The sequence below is a fragment of the Panicum hallii genome, chromosome 6 (assembly GCF_002211085.1).
Source record: "Panicum hallii strain FIL2 chromosome 6, PHallii_v3.1, whole genome shotgun sequence".
Classification (NCBI taxonomy): Eukaryota; Viridiplantae; Streptophyta; class Magnoliopsida; order Poales; family Poaceae; genus Panicum; species Panicum hallii.
The window spans coordinates 4,118,117-4,133,795 of record NC_038047.1 but is presented as its reverse complement, the minus strand read 5'-3'; the positions used below and the strand labels follow the sequence as shown (position 1 = coordinate 4,133,795).

General features: G+C 43.7%; 1 protein-coding gene and 2 non-coding genes across 3 annotated transcripts; 2 read left to right on the top strand and 1 right to left on the bottom strand.

Moving 5' to 3' along the window:
- Positions 1-243: 243 nt before the first annotated feature.
- LOC112898659 lies at positions 244-457 on the top strand. Its single transcript, XR_003229919.1, has one exon. It is a non-coding gene; the product is annotated as a small nucleolar RNA U3 (small nucleolar RNA).
- A 113-nt stretch (positions 458-570) lies between these two features.
- Positions 571-2,887, bottom strand: LOC112898021. The gene is made up of 4 exons (XM_025966435.1): positions 2,475-2,887; positions 1,737-1,881; positions 1,160-1,253; positions 571-1,055 (listed from the first exon to the last, which is right to left on the bottom strand). Exons 1-4 carry the CDS (start codon positions 2,822-2,824, stop codon positions 748-750), a joined length of 897 nt encoding a protein of 298 aa, XP_025822220.1. The 5' UTR covers positions 2,825-2,887; the 3' UTR covers positions 571-747.
- Positions 2,888-4,329: 1,442 nt separating this feature from the next.
- Positions 4,330-4,552, top strand: LOC112898658. The gene has a single exon (XR_003229918.1). It is a non-coding gene; the product is annotated as a small nucleolar RNA U3 (small nucleolar RNA).
- Positions 4,553-15,679: the final 11,127 nt, after the last annotated feature.

Genomic DNA, 15,679 nt, shown 5'->3' with positions numbered 1-15,679 from the left:
GTGACCATTCGAATGGTCAACTCGGATGATCCAATGCTAAATTGCTAACTGAAACGACATCAGGCGGCTGCTTTCCCAATGGGCTGATGGGCTTGCGCTCTATGTGTCTCAAATTCAGTGGGCCGTCGCCAGACGACGACTCAAGCTACTGACTTCAGAGCTTGAGCTGAATATTAGTACCATCTCGGCAGTTTGCGGAGAGCAAGCACAGGATATAACGCTGATGCTAGGAGGAGGGAGCACGACCTTACTTGAACAGGATCTGTTCTCTACCGCTTCATCCTTTACCAAAAAGGAGGCAAGCTCTCAAGTCTGGTTGATGAGCCCAGACCTCTGGGCCAGAGCGTGATTAACGGGCCAGGATGCTCCGGCTGGTGCCATCTGACGGCTGTAGAGGATCGTTCCTGCCAAGGCCCCCTGCCCTGGTCAGGGTGGCTCAGAGGTTGTCTGACAGACTACCTAATTTTTTTATTTTTTTCACATTTCACATCGGATAGGTCCTCTGCCTACGTTACAGTCCTTTAATAGAACAGAACACGATTTCTTTACCCAGTACTAAGAGACGTCATCAACATTCAAGCCACACATTTCACAAGCTTGTTATAGCATAGATAGTCTTTTATTGTACTGTCTCCACAAACTGATGATACCAAGGACACAAGCTGTGCATTACATTCATAGTTCTTGACCAAGTAATTTTCGACAGATTCAAAGTCCGTAGGTCCCAGGAGAGGCCCTCATGAGCTATCATGCCCTCTTGAACAGAACAACTAGGATGACCGCTATGGTTAGAGCCATGAAGGAGCCACCGACAGCCATCTCTGCTAAAGAAGGGCCCTTCTCAGATGACGAGCCTGCTCCAGCCTGGGCCTCCGCTGGGTGACCAAACAAGTCCTGGAAGAAGTGGGTAATATTATCAACGACATCCATCACTGTCTTCTTCGCGTTGTCCACAAAGTCCACGAAAGGTGAACCGGTGGGTGCATTTTCAGAGGCCGCGTCTTCAAACTTCTCCGGTGATTCTACTGTGGCGGCTTCCTCAGGGAGTGTCTGAACTAGAGATGCGTCACAGGAGATGACAATAAGAATGGTCATACATGTTGGTAGCAATGATGATTACGATATAGTAACTCTGGCTAAGGAATTATGAGGTACATACTTGTCTGATGTGTCTTGTAAAATTCCATAACCTTCTCATTCTTCAATACGGCATCCCAGACATTTCTATCTGATGCAAGGGAGGCGACAACACTCTAGAGATCAAAGAGCCAAGGCAAAACAGTTTTAGTGAGATTAACAGAACAGAAGACATCAGATCGGATCAATCTAAGTGATTCGTGACCATAGCATTGTATAACAGATCAACATTGTATAACAGATCAACTAATATAAACCATGTATACAGGCTATCCTGCTTATTGAAACTTTGTAACTGCAAAACAAAGACTACACATAAAACTGACTGATGCAGACCAAACACAAGCAGCAAACAAACATGTATCAATGCCTTTCTTCCAAGTTCATAACTATAGCAGATACAGTAACACAACAAATCAGTCTAACAAATTCAGTAAACTCGGTGGCATGTTATCAAGGGCAATGAGTGTGGTGACTTCCTTTGAAACTGATACCTATTAGAGTGTCAAATAATTGATTTTGTGGAGTCTATTAACAGAGGTCAATGCAAAAACTGAAGGAGACCAAGCTAGCATCAACAAAATAATAGTGTCACAAACCTGAGCCTCGGGGCTTGATTTCAGCAGTGTAAATGCCTGGACTACATGTCCAGGCATAGAAGGAATTATTGCATCCGTTGTCAGCTTATTGAGCTCTTTGTCCTGTTCCTTAACAACCTCGACTGGTGACTCATTGAAATAAGACCTGGAAAAAATATTTTATGCGGACTGGGTTAATACATCCGAATTAAATGTTAAACAAGAAGTATGACTACACTCTAAAGATTCAACATAGTTGAAAGCCATCAACGCATTGAAGACATCAAGACAGAGAATATGAATGGTACAGGCGCCTCAAAGCAACACACCATCGAGGGGTATGTTAGATGGACATGGATGATAAAACATGAGTATGCCGCATGTAAGTAAATGGCTGGTAATCTTTTTTAGCATGTAGGCATCAACTAGACAACTTGAGTGGGAGCCTAAATACCCAAAACTGGATTCACCTTGCAGTTCCAAATCAGTCTATTGTGCTGCAATGATGTGTAGGGTTCTTATCACTAGCTGGGGAATCAATTTCGAATCCCAACACCCCACCCTAAAAGACGAACCAGACGCTTCCCAAATCCCATGAAAAGGAACCATTTCAGTCAAGCAGGTAAGGACGACCAGATAGCAAAGAATTACTCCATCTAATAGAGGAGATCGAAATCCTGATAACCAATTAATTCCACTAAAAAACCTGAGCTTTCCAATCAATTCGACAAATTCACTGCCAAAGATGCGATCTCTCACCTCTCTATGGCGTCCCTGAGTTCCGTGGTGGCCTCCTCGGCCTCCTCCCTCGACGGCGGCGCGAAGACCAGCCTGGGCTTCGCGGCCGCCTCCCTCTCCGCCACCGTGACGGCCGCCGCGTCGTCCCTCCAGTCCGCGAACTCCCAGTCGTCCATCTCCCAGGACGCCGCCCACTGCGCCGCCGCGGGGGGCGCCTCGGCGCCCGCGGCGGAGACCAGCGGCGCGGCCTCGGCGCCCGCGGGGGCCGCGGCGAAGGCCGGCGCGGCGTGGCGGAACCGGCCGCCCTTGGCCGCCGTGGCGCCGGCCGCGATGCCGACCTTCGCGGCGGTGCGCATGACTCCTCCCCCCATGGCGATGGGCGATGGCGTTCCCACTCCCCACTCGGTGGCGTCTGCCCTCCCCCTAGCTCCTTTCCCCCTTCTCGTTCCTATATGTGCGGGACAAACTGCAGGAGGAACCTTGGAGTTGTTCGGTGGCGGAGATAAGGGCTCCTGCTGCAGCGAAAAAGTGATGGAGGAGGGTAGATTTGTGACGATGATATTGTTCAGGGTGTTTTGTGGAAACGTTTGGGGGTAAAAGTTCCCGTTCCCGTGTGAATGGAAGGCCGGTGAGGAAGGCGATGAGATTTCTTCTGAAGGAGATAAGAGCGCAGTTGACTTCGATGCTAAGTTATCCGGACGCGGATAGATGCACAGTGGCTGACATGTGGGGTCCTCCTCGCTCTGTCGGACGTGGTCGGGGCGTTTTTTTTTCCTTCTTCTTTCAGCTAAAAAAAAAAATGGTTGGCAGCTCGTATCGTATCCAAACCCAGACTCTTCGGCACAGCAAGTCAGCAACGCTCCCACTGCAAATCCTCCCCATCTTCTAACAAGTTGTGCAGTGATTTGTATGATCCTGTGCGTCGATGATTGATTCTTGTGGTATGAGAAAAGCCGCCCTTTTATGCTAGTTTATTGGTACATGAGCCGCTCGGAAAAACTTTTGGTATGCAACTCGTGTAGGCTAGTGAATTATTGGTGTTTTCTTCTTGGCGGAAAAAAGAGAGATTTCTTAATTAACCAAGAAACTACACTCGTTTTGAGTTGCCTGGATAGCAAAAGATGGCAGCTTGCTTTAGCGAAACTTCGGATTAAGCTGAACAGTAAGCAACTCTATTATTACTTAGTAATAACGATTTCCTTTTTTTCTCAGATATGTATATGAGCACGGATTTTATTAGGAGGAAGAAAGAAACTTTTTTTTTAAGAATACACATGGATACTCATAACGCACGCATATTCACTTCTATGAACATGTATGAGTATCTTCGAACATTGAGCTATCAAATCTTTGAGAGTGACAAACTCACCACATGCGCCTCGCATCGACGTGAAATTATAATCAAACGAAAAAAGGTTTCAACGCATATGTAAAAACATCCTATTGTGACCTGGATTTACAACAACGCCGTTACATGGCCGACTATACACATTTGTACGCTAATGTTCAATTTGCAGCGACAATTACTTATGGCACGTGTATATTAGCTGGCCTTGGTTTTTTCAATGGCTATTGTAAAAAATATCAGGCTGCTCTAAGGTAGACGCAACCACTTGTCTCATGACTGCTGACATTGAGAGGCGGAATTGGACGTCCTTGTCAACCCCCAAACATCCCCCTACCACCAGTCTCATGGGCACCCAACATACAAAATGGGCCTGGAGACCTGAAAGCAGGTGGAATGGCCGGCCCACTTCCGGGGGAAACGTTTTAGTTTAGCTGAACCAAAGCAAGGCGCCAGTAGAAGATTAGCGCCACCTCGGGTGCTTAGAAGGCGCTGACTTTGTTTATAGTCCAGGAGCTGGGACGATGCAGCACGACCTTACTTGAACAGGATCTGTTCTATAGGCTCGTACCGCTGCATCCTGACTAATAAGGAGGCAAGCACTTCAGTCTGGTTGATGAGTTATCGGACCTCTGGGCCAGAGCGTGATTGATGGCTAGGATGCCTCCGGCTGGTGCCATCCGACGGCTGTAGAGGATCGTTCCTGCTGGGCTTTGGCCTGGTCTGGAATGGCTCGGAGGTTGTCTGACAGACTTAATCTTTTGCACTTTATTTTCTGCACATCTTGCCTCGCCTCGCAACATTGGAGCACCTAATCGAGTTCCTCATGCAGCTGGCGCATTCCTCTTTTCGTCCTCAGGCAGTTCAGTTACATGATTACAAACTGTGTACTACCAGTGAGGGAAGATGATGGTTGCATTAGCCAAATGTTCAGATTACATCCCTGTTCTTCTCGGCTGGTTCTGAATTTTAGCAGCAGATACTCTGCCGACGAAGAACAGGCCTGAACCTTGCTGTGTACGTTCAGCATTCAGGCCCCCTGGTTCCAGCTTGAGCAGACAACTGTCCGGCCTCTCGGCACCTTCCCTGTCTATACTGAAGACTGAAACTGAACCCACCATGCAGGCACGCTGCAATTCAGACAGTGCGTATAAGGTCCAGGTCCTCTTTGAGATGTGAAGGATCACTCATAATGCCGCTGTAAGCAGCAGCTAGCTTGGATTGCTGTCTTTCTCCAAGAACAAACTGGTTGTGTACAGCCACTAAGAGATGAAGAAGGGAGAAAAAGGTAATACCGGTGGTTCTTTTACAAATTTCCTTTTGCATAACATTTCCTTTTACAAACATATGCTGTGGCAAAGAATGAGTTGGTCCATTTCTTGCCAGAGCAGCTAGCATGGGCCGGCCCACTTCTGGCAAAACGAAAGGCTGAAGACTGAAATAACCCACCGATGATGCTTTAGCACCACCTCGGCCGTTTAGAAGAGGATGGCACAGGTTATAAGGCAGGAGCTTGGCCAGTGTATTATGACCTTACCTGAACAGGATCTGTTCTATAGGCTTGTACCGCTTCATCCTTTACTAGAAAGGAAAGGAAAGCACTTAAGTCTGGCGTCAGATTGAGAAGTAGATACTTTCTCAACGAAGGCGAGAAAATTGCAACCCCAATCAGCTAATTAAGCTAATTAATTATGATGGCATACCCTATTCTAATTTATGCTCAGGCTCTTTTATGTCAGTTGCTGAAACCGTTGATGCCACCCGAAGCTGAAGCTGGAGTTCGTCGCTGTCTTTTGTGCTAGAACATGAATAGAAGAGAGGACTGATCAGAGCCAAGCTCTCAAGTCTGGTTGATGAGCCTAGAGCGTGATTAACGGCCAGGTTGTGCTCCGGTTGGTGCCATCCAGCAGCTGTGGAGGATCGTTCCTGCCAGGTTTGCCCTGGTCAGGGTGGCCTAGGGGTTGTCTGGCAGACTCTTTTTACACTTTTTTTTTGTTTGCACATACTGCCTCTGCCTGCCAAGCAACACTGCAACATCCAGCCAAGTTTTTGTTAGACAATTAGGTATTTTCGGGCATATTTTAATTCTAAAATTACACAAGCAATTTATTAATAATTTTATGACTATGGTGAGTGAAACAAGGTACATGCACGTGTTCAAAATTAACACGAATTTAACGATAAATCCAATAAAATAGAGGAGTATCACATTAATACCCCGAGGTGGGTCCGGTGCCGAAGGCACCGTTACCAGCTAGAGCAGACATGCTCGATTGGCCTGCTTGAAGTAGTCGAACGAATTCGGTGCAGGAAGTGTTCGCAGTGCAGTCCCTCGAACCAAAAGTAGTGGTACATAGTCGACGAAGGTGTAAGAGCGGCGATGACGGACGGAGGTGCACCGGTGGCAACGAAGGAGTCGGGGACGACGATGTCGATTGTGCGCAGGGACGGTAAACAGTGCGCCCATGAAGACGTCACGGTTCTGGACGAGCAGTCGCGTGAAGACGCTTCCAAAAACCTGATTATCCCGCTATCCCGTGCAGGACCTTCAACGGGTAACGGTTCCGGAGGCACCCGCTCTTGCCGGAGATGGGCGCGTAGCGCTGGCGATAGGGATGTGTGAACAACAGAAAACAGAGGGAGAAAGGAGAGGGGGAGAGGTCTCCTTAGCAGAAGTACCTGCGCGAGTTGTGGTATATCTGGAATGAGAGCAGGGACTAGTTTATATAGGTGAGAGGTGCCCCAGATTCAACGAGTCTGGACGTTCTAATATTCTTGATAAGTGTGAGTTCCTGGTGCCATGAATCACTGGTAACTGCCAAGGTTAATTTCTAGAATTATTCACCAGTAATGGCTAATGTTTTATGACTCAGAATTATTGCATTCAACAGCAAAACATTACTCATCGCACCGTACCGCTCCGAGCCACACCCACGGCCTCGCCCAGTGAGGCGATCGAGCGTGCGCGGGGCTCACCAATCTCCTCTCACTGGCTTCACAAGTGGTGTACACATATTCCACCATTTAAGTCGATTGAGATTCTCCTCAAATATCCATACGGGATAAAACACATAACTCCCTAGCATTTATTCGTGGGTTTTTAATTCTTTTATTGTAAAAGAAAAATGGGCCAAGCCCATAAATTCCAACAATCCCCATCAAAAATTTCAAGCAACACTAGAAATGCTCTCTACTCCACTGTGATTTTTGATATACCAGTATTTGACGGAGACTATTAATTTGAACTTCCATCTTAGTTACTAAGGCTACATTTATTCACAACTGTATAATGGACTATGCCTTGAATTGTTAGTCTTGTGCAAACAAGCTTTATCAAAACCCTACACTGATACTAGGCTGCATAAGTATCCTCACGATTTGGTGCTTATAAGTCATACTCTAGGCCTTTCATGAGTTTCAAGAGATCACCCAAATCTCATAGACTATGACAAGTAGTCAGACTCATATAGGTGTATTCCTTAAAGATGTTCTGCAGGACAACATCTTTATTTCAAAGAAACAACTCCCTTATTTCAAAGAAACCACTTGGAACACATTAAGGCATAAGCCATCCTACCATATAAAATAGAAGAGAAATGCAACTTTCACCTAAATCGAGCCATTTATAAAGGTTCTCTTCTCTTAGTCATACTATAGTTTGTTTCACCATCCTGCTTCATGGCATCTCTGATCACACAGAACAGGTTGCCACTATAGAATGACTCACGTGGGTCTCAAGCCCAATTCCATAGGTGCATTGTCTATCAAATTTCGTAATAGACCCTTTGTAAATATATCTACTAAATTTTTAGCCGTTTGAACATAATCTAAGCCAATAACTCCGGAGTTCCTCAACTCCTGACAGATTTCAACCACCTTTTCACATGCCTTGATGACTTCACGTTGTCCTTTAAACTATTCTCCTTGACAATTACAGTTTGATTATGACAGTTCATTAGGATTGCCGGTATCGGTTTTTCGGTTTTTCAACTATCGGCAAAATCCATTAGGAGTTCACGAAGCCACTCAGCCTCAACAGTGGCGGTGTCTAATGCTTTGAGTTCTGCTTCCATTATTGATCTCGTTAAGATGGTCTGCTTGCAAGACTTCCACAAAACAACGACACCTCTAAGTGTGAACACATATCCACTTGTGGTTTTATCTCATCAACATCAGAAATCCGGTTTGAATCACTATACCCTTCTACATTCTAGTATCTTAGGGTACCCAGCGTACTAAAATCCATATTTCATTGTGCCTATTAGATAGCGCATTACTCTTTTAAGAGCCTTCTAGTGATCGTCTTCTGGGTTTGAAACAAACCAGCTCAGTTTGCTTACAGCAAACGAGATATCAGGCCTCGTAGCATTAGCTAGATACATTAATGAACCATTAATCTGAGAATATCTCAGCTGATCTCTCATCATCCTTTTGTTCTTCCTCAGAACCAGACTAGCATCATAAGGTGTTGAAATAAGTTTATAGTCACTATATCCAAAGCGACTTAAAACCTTCTCCACATAGTGAGATTGTGAAAGAGTCACCCCAAGATTTCTTTCCTTTACTAGCTTTATGTTAAGGATAACATCAGTTTCTCCCAAATCTTTTATTTCAAAACTTTGAGACAAAAAATCTTTGATTTCCTTAATCATGTTAAAGTTTGTCCCAAAAACTAATATGTTATCCACATACAAGCACAATATTACTCATTCACCCTACCAAAGCTATAGTACGCACATTTATCAGCTTCGTTCACAACAAAGCCGGCAGATATCAAAGTTCAATCAAACTTCTGGTGCCACTGCTTAGGTGCTTGCTTGAGACTATACAGAGACTTCAATAACTTGCACACCATTCCCTCTTGACCTTTTGATACAAACCCATCTGGCTGATCCATATAGATCTCCTCTTCCAACTCTCTATTTAGGAAAGCTGTCTTCACGTCCATCTGATGAACGAGAAGGCTATAGGAGGATGCCGAGGAAATAACACTCGAATTGTGGTCAATCAAGCAACATGTGAATAAGTGTCAAAGAAGTCCTCTCCTTCTTTTAGGGTATAACCCTTGGCCACAAGTCTAGTCTTGTACTTCTCAATAGTAGCATCCATCCTAAGTTTTTTCTTGAACACCCACTTGCATTCTACAGGTTTGCACCCATAAGGACGATCAACAACCTCCTAGGTACCATCAGATGTAATAGAATCCATCTCACTACTCATTGCTTCCTTCTAATAGTCAGCATTAGGAGATGAATATGCCTCTTCAATGGTTCAAGGTGTGTCATCCACGAGGTATACAATAAAATCATCACCAAAAAACTTTGCAGTCCTCTGTCTCTTGCTCTTTCTAGGAGCTTTATTGTTATCCTTCTCAGGATGATCTATCGGTGTAAATTCATTATGCACAATTGGCTCAGTAGAGATATCCTTCTCGATAATCTCTTGCCTAGATGAACTTGTTTCATCTCTTATGGAAAAATATTTTCAAAAAATATAGCATCTTTGGACTCCAAAATTGTACCAACATGCATGTCAGGTACTCCAGATTTTACTATTAAAAATCTATAAACAACGCTATGAATAGCATAACCTAGAACGACACAATCCACAGTTGTAGGTCCAAACTTACGTTTCTCGGTTATTGACACACTAACCTTTACCAAATAACCCCATGTACGTAAGTATGAAAGTGTTGCCTTTTTCTTCTCCCATTCCTCAAATGGTATTTTCTCTTTATTCTGTGTAGGAATAGGACATATTATGCAGTCAATATAGCCTCACTCCACCACTCCTTAAAATATCCCGATGTGTCTAACATGCCATTAACCAAATCAATTAGAGTGCGGTTCTGTCTTTTAGCAGCTCCATTTGACTGAGGTGAATAGGGAGGTGTCCTCTCATGAATAATACCATGTTCCTCACAGAATGAAGTGAAAATATTTGAGAAGTACTTGCCACCACGATCCGATCTAACTCTTTTGATCTTTCTCTCAAGTTGGTTTTCTACTTCAGTTTTATAAATTTTAAAGTAATGCAAAGCTTCATCTTTCGACTTCAATAAATAGATGTAACAAAATCTAGTATAATATCGATCAATGTCATGAAATATTTTTTACCATATTTTGTCAACACACTACTCATCTCACACAAATCGGAATGAATTAATTCTAAAGGCGTCAAGTTTCTCGCCTCTGCAGCCTTATGAGACTTGCGAGTTTATTTTGATTCAACACATATATGGCTTGACAGAGGTAAATTTTGGAATTAAATTCAAATTTGCTAACCACATCATACAATCAAAATTAACGTGATAAAGCCTCGAATACCACACATTAGATTCATTAATGTTAACCACATTGTTCACAACTTTATTACAATCATCCAAAGAAAAGCGGAACAAGCCTCCGCTATCATAACTTTTTCTAACAAATGTTCCAAACTTAGACAAAATATATTTATTAAACTTAAAGACTAATTTATAACCATCTCTACACAGTAGAGAGCCGCTGACTAGATTTTCTTGATGGTAGGGGCATGCTGCATGTTCTTCAACTGTACGATCTTATCCGAAGTAAACTTCAGATTGACTGTGCCAACACCAAGAACACACACATGCGATTTCTTCCCCATCAACAAGGAGGCAGTCCCTCTGACCTGGTAAGAAGAAAATAAGAAAATATCACACACACATGAATATTAGCCCCAGTGTCAACCCACCACTCAGGTAAATAAAATACTGAAAGAACTGTAGGTAATAAATTACCGTACCCCGATGTTCCTCCAACCTTGCTAATGACCATGTTGGTAGATTTCACGCCCTTGCGAAGCGGACACTTCCCAACAAAGTGGTTCGGACTCTCGCATACATAGCATTTTCTCTTCTTCTTCTTAAACGTGGTGGTTTGTTTAGTCGTCTTCTTCTTACTCTTGTGGGAGTTGTTCTTTTGAACAAAATTATTATTCTTTTGAACAAAGTTGGCGCTAGCTCCGACAACTGATTTTCCACATATCTTTTGCTCTCGCCTTCTCTTCATCATCAAGAGTATTAATGAGTTCATTGATGGTGAACTCCTGTCTCTTGTGTTTCAGTGAAGTAGCAAAATCTTTCCAAGAAGGTGGCAACTTGGTGATAATACTTCCTGCCACAAACTTGTTGGGTAACACACATGGGTTCTTCTTGCTATAATTTATGAGTTCTTTTGCCAGCGTATGTATTTTATGGACCTGTTCCACCACAGAACAATTTTCAACCATTCTGTAGTCAAGGAACTGTTCCATGACATACAACTCATTACCGGCATCGGAAACTCCATATTAAGCCTCAAGAGTATCCCACATTTCTTTCCCCATTTTGCGATGGATGTATGAGTCCACAAGGTTTTCAGCTAGAACACCTATGATGCAGCCTCGGAAAAGGTTATCGGTAGCCTCGAATGCACTCCCTTCTTCTGGAGTGAACTGTTTAAGCTTCCCCTTTGCCACATACAAAATGTTCATCGCCGTCAACCACAACATCACCCACTCATGCCAATGGTTAAAGTTGGAACCATAAAATAGTTCGGTCTTATAGATGCAGCAAAAGTAGAGACCGAAAGCCTATTAACGTAGTCAGGTTTTTGGATTGTTAGATAATTAGGCATTTTTGGGCAAATTTTAATTCCAAAATTACACATGCAATTTATTAATAATTTCATGACTATGCTGAGTAAAACAAGGCATGTACACTGTTCAAATTTTACATGAATTTAACGATTAATCCAATAAAATAGAGGAGTATCAGATTATACCTCGAGGTGGGTCCTGTGCCAAAAGGCACTGCTACCAGCTGGAGCAGACATGCTCGACTGGCCTGGTTGAAGTAGTCAAACAAATTCGGTGCAGGAAGATGTTCGCGGTGCATTCCCTCGAACCAGAAGTAGTTGTACATAGTCGACGAAGGTGTGCGAGTAGTGACGACGGATGGAGGTGTACTGGTGGCAGCGAAGGAGTTGGGGTTGGCAATGTTGATGGTGCGCAGGGATAATGAACAGTGCGCCGATGAAGACGTCACGGTTTTGGGCGAGCAGTCGCGTGAAGACTCTCCCCAAAAACTTGATTGCCTTGCTATCCCGTGCAGGAACTTCAACGGGCAACGATTCCGGAGGCACTGCTCTCGCCGGAGATGGGCGCGCAGCGCCGGTGATGGGGATGCGTGAAAAGCAGAAAATAGAGGGAGAAGTGAGAGGTCTCCTTAGCAGGGGTACCTGAGCGAGTTGTGGTATATCTGAAATGAGAGGAGGGGCTGGTTTATATAGATGAGAGGTGCCTCAGATTCAATGAGTTTGGACGTTCTAATGGTCTTGATGAGTGTCAGCACTGGTACTATGAATCACCGGTAACTGGCAAGGTTAATTCCTAGAATTATTCACCGGTAACCGCTAATGTTTTATAACTTAGAATTATTACATTCAACAGCAAAATATTGCTCATCTCAGCACATCCCGTCGCACAGAGCCACGCCTCGGCCTCGGCCTCGGCCTCTGCAAGGCAAGCAAGCGCGCGCGTGGCTCACCGATCTCTTTTTACCGGTTTCATAAGTGGTGTACACATGTTCCACCATTTAAGTCGGTTGAGATCCTCCTCAAATAGCCATATGGGATAAAATACATAACTTCCTAGTATTTATTAGTGAGGTTTTAATTTTTTATTGTAAAAGAAAAATGTGTTTTTATGCAAGATGTTCAGACTCTCGGCTTTAGATTCAGAAGCAGATACTTTTTCAAGGAAGGCGAGAAAAATGCAATCCCTATCTACTGCACTGGAGAAACTGAACCCACATGCGGACATGCTGCATCTCGTCTGTGGTCAAACAGACGGTCTGACAGAGTGACAGTGCTTCGTGTGAAAGGTTCAGGCTGCCTTGTGTCAGTTGCTAAAACTGCTGATGCCATCCAAAGCTGAAGCTGGAGATCGCTGTCTTTTGTGCTTGTGCACGCGCACTGGAACACGAATATAAGAGAGGACAGAGCCAAGGTCTGACTGTCTGACCACCGGTGAACAAGTAGCGCTTGCTATTCTTTGGATCCCAGAAGAGTAATCTGACGACACCAACCATCTGCTCCAGACTGCAGTTCTGCACCATGGTCGACCGATGATATGGGCCCGTGTCGCCAAACAAGGAAGAACTCCAGGGATAGGTCTGGGCCTAACTTTGTGACGATGGGTCATACTAAACGAAAGGCAACTGTTTGCACGCCAAAACTGGAGTAGTAAGCAATGTCGAATTGAATAAGCTATTTTTTTCGAGGGCAAAGGTTGGGTACCCTCCCACTTCATCAAAACATACTGTGAGGTTCAGATTCTTTTACCGATACGTCTGACCAGTAACATCTTTACTCTCATCGAGGTGCGTTACCCAGGATTCAAGCATCGGCCCTCCTTTTCGGGAGGTTGGCATCTAAGCCGGCCGGGCTACCCTCCCATCCTGAATAAGCCATTTTTGGTAGGTAAAAGCAAGAGGGACAACTCCACTTATCCGCATGGCTAATAACCTTTTGATTTGTTGAAACCATGTCACACGGATTGGTTTATTAATAGCACTATACAAAGAAAGTTAGATTGCTGGAGTCGTGGCCAAATTATACTCGATCACAAACTGTAAATTTTGCGACTTTTGGAGAAGGAATAGCAAATGCACAAGCAGATGTTTTTTAAGGTTCATCTCCATGTTTCAGTGTTGAACACCTAGTTTTGGGTTGCTTTACTGTTCCTTTTGTATCAATATATATGAAGCTTTCTTGGCCTCTGTACAATGATGAACACATGAACATGATTACATAGTGAAATCCGACGGAATATTAACCGAGATCTCTCTCGTTGGTTGGTTTCTCTCATCCGTATGCTTAGAACAAAAATCTACAAACCACTCTGACCGAGATTCCGCTCCGCTTGCCTCCGTAGACTAGGAGCAAAAAAGAAGAAAAACTGAAGACGACTACGACTGAATTTTCGTTCACAAGAAACTTTGAGAAGTTGACTTCTCACCACGCGTTGACTTGAGTACTACTAGGGTGTAGAAAGGTACCACGGATTGACAGCACTAGAGTCCAAAAAGGAATTAATCAAGCAAGTCAACGTTTCTTCGAGGCAGGCAGGTGTAATGATGAACACAGCAAAACCAAAAGGTGATAATATTAGATTAGATGGAAGGTTGGATCCGCGTGCTGACCAATGTTGCTAGTCCACGGGGCAATAATGGCCAGCCAAGTCGTAGGCCTGACACTCTCCTAGAATGCGTCGTGTCAACGTTGGATGGACCTACCAGCCCCCCCCCCCCCCCCCCCCCCGGAAGGCATAAAGAGGAGGTTTATTTGTAGTATAAAATTAAAAGAAGAGGTTTATTGGTAGTATAAAAAAAGAGGTTTATTGGTGCATGCATCCTTCTCTCTCATGTCGTTGCCAAATAAGCACAGGAACACTGAGATTGTGCATGCTATGACTAAACCTAGCGAGCGAGCATTATTGAACTTTAAGCAAACAGCTGGAGCGGGAGATTTAGGAAGAATCCATGCTTCTCTCGCTCGTACAGCATGTTATTTGAAAATTTCAAAACCTGCAATAATTGGTTAAACTTTAGGCGACCGAGGACATAGAGGGATCGGAGGTGTCATATGCATATGCATGTAATTAAAGAGGAGAACACCAGGCCGAACCAAATTATTAAAATTCAACTTCTAATGACCATTCTTTGGACCTTGGTCTTGATCAAATCACGAGACTCCAAACTTTGGAAAGAAAAGAAGGGACTCAAGACTATATATAAAAAGAAAAGTTTCGAAAGGTTTTATACTGCAACCGTGTCAACCACGGTTCATATATCTATCTATCTAGCACCAGTGAGAATCATAACACCCTTTGCCATAATCTTGCGTTTTGTTTTGATGGGAGAGAAGTATATATATCTGCCCTTTTGACTAAAGTTTATGCGAATTATGAATTTGCCCTCCAAGGGTAGACTAGTATATATATAGCCAGTTAGGTTTGCCATGGCTGCTGGACGGGGAGATGTCTGGTGCACGCATGCAATGGCATTGCAGTACGCGTAGCACGCGTGTGACTCCGTGAGTGCGCTGCTCGCTTTCCGCGGGCACGCGTGCGAGACGACCCCTGGGCGGGGCCCGCGGCCGTGACACGACGCATCTCCCACCTGGCCCCGGACGAGTAGGCTGCTCGCTCGTCAGCAGGACGTCACTTGGGTTAAGACCAGTCTCAATGAGCACATCATCAATTTTGCTAATATAGCAAGGAGAGAGAAGGAGGAGGTTCCATAGAATGAGAGATGAGTTTCATCCCGTAAAACTCAGCCAATACAATTATCTAATTCTCAGTTTTGATAGTTCTATTTTTATTTACATGTCGTATTAGGTTTGTTCTGAATCAAACTTGGTCAACTTTGACCAAATTTATTGAAAAAATAATAATATTTACAATACCAAATTTGTTTCATTCAATCCACCATGAAATGTACATTGATAGTGCATATATTGGATAGTATAGTTGTTGCTATATTTTTCTATAGATTTAATTTTGACTTAGGACAACCCTAATACGGCATGTAAATAAAAACGGAGGGAGTGTCTATGCAAAAATAATGAGAGCCTTTATTTATGCATGATATTTACATGAACTCAAATAACATGAATGGATTGTAGAATTCTTTAGAGGCAAAGCTCTTGCTATTGCTTTAAGAAAACTTTGATTTTATTATAACGTGTAAATAAAATGTGACCCAGGACTGGCGGCACAAGGGAATCTAATTTAATATGTGGAAAAAAAAATGCATGAGACAAGAACGAATTTTGTAGCTATAGTAGTATTGTCATTGCTAGCAGATTAAATATAT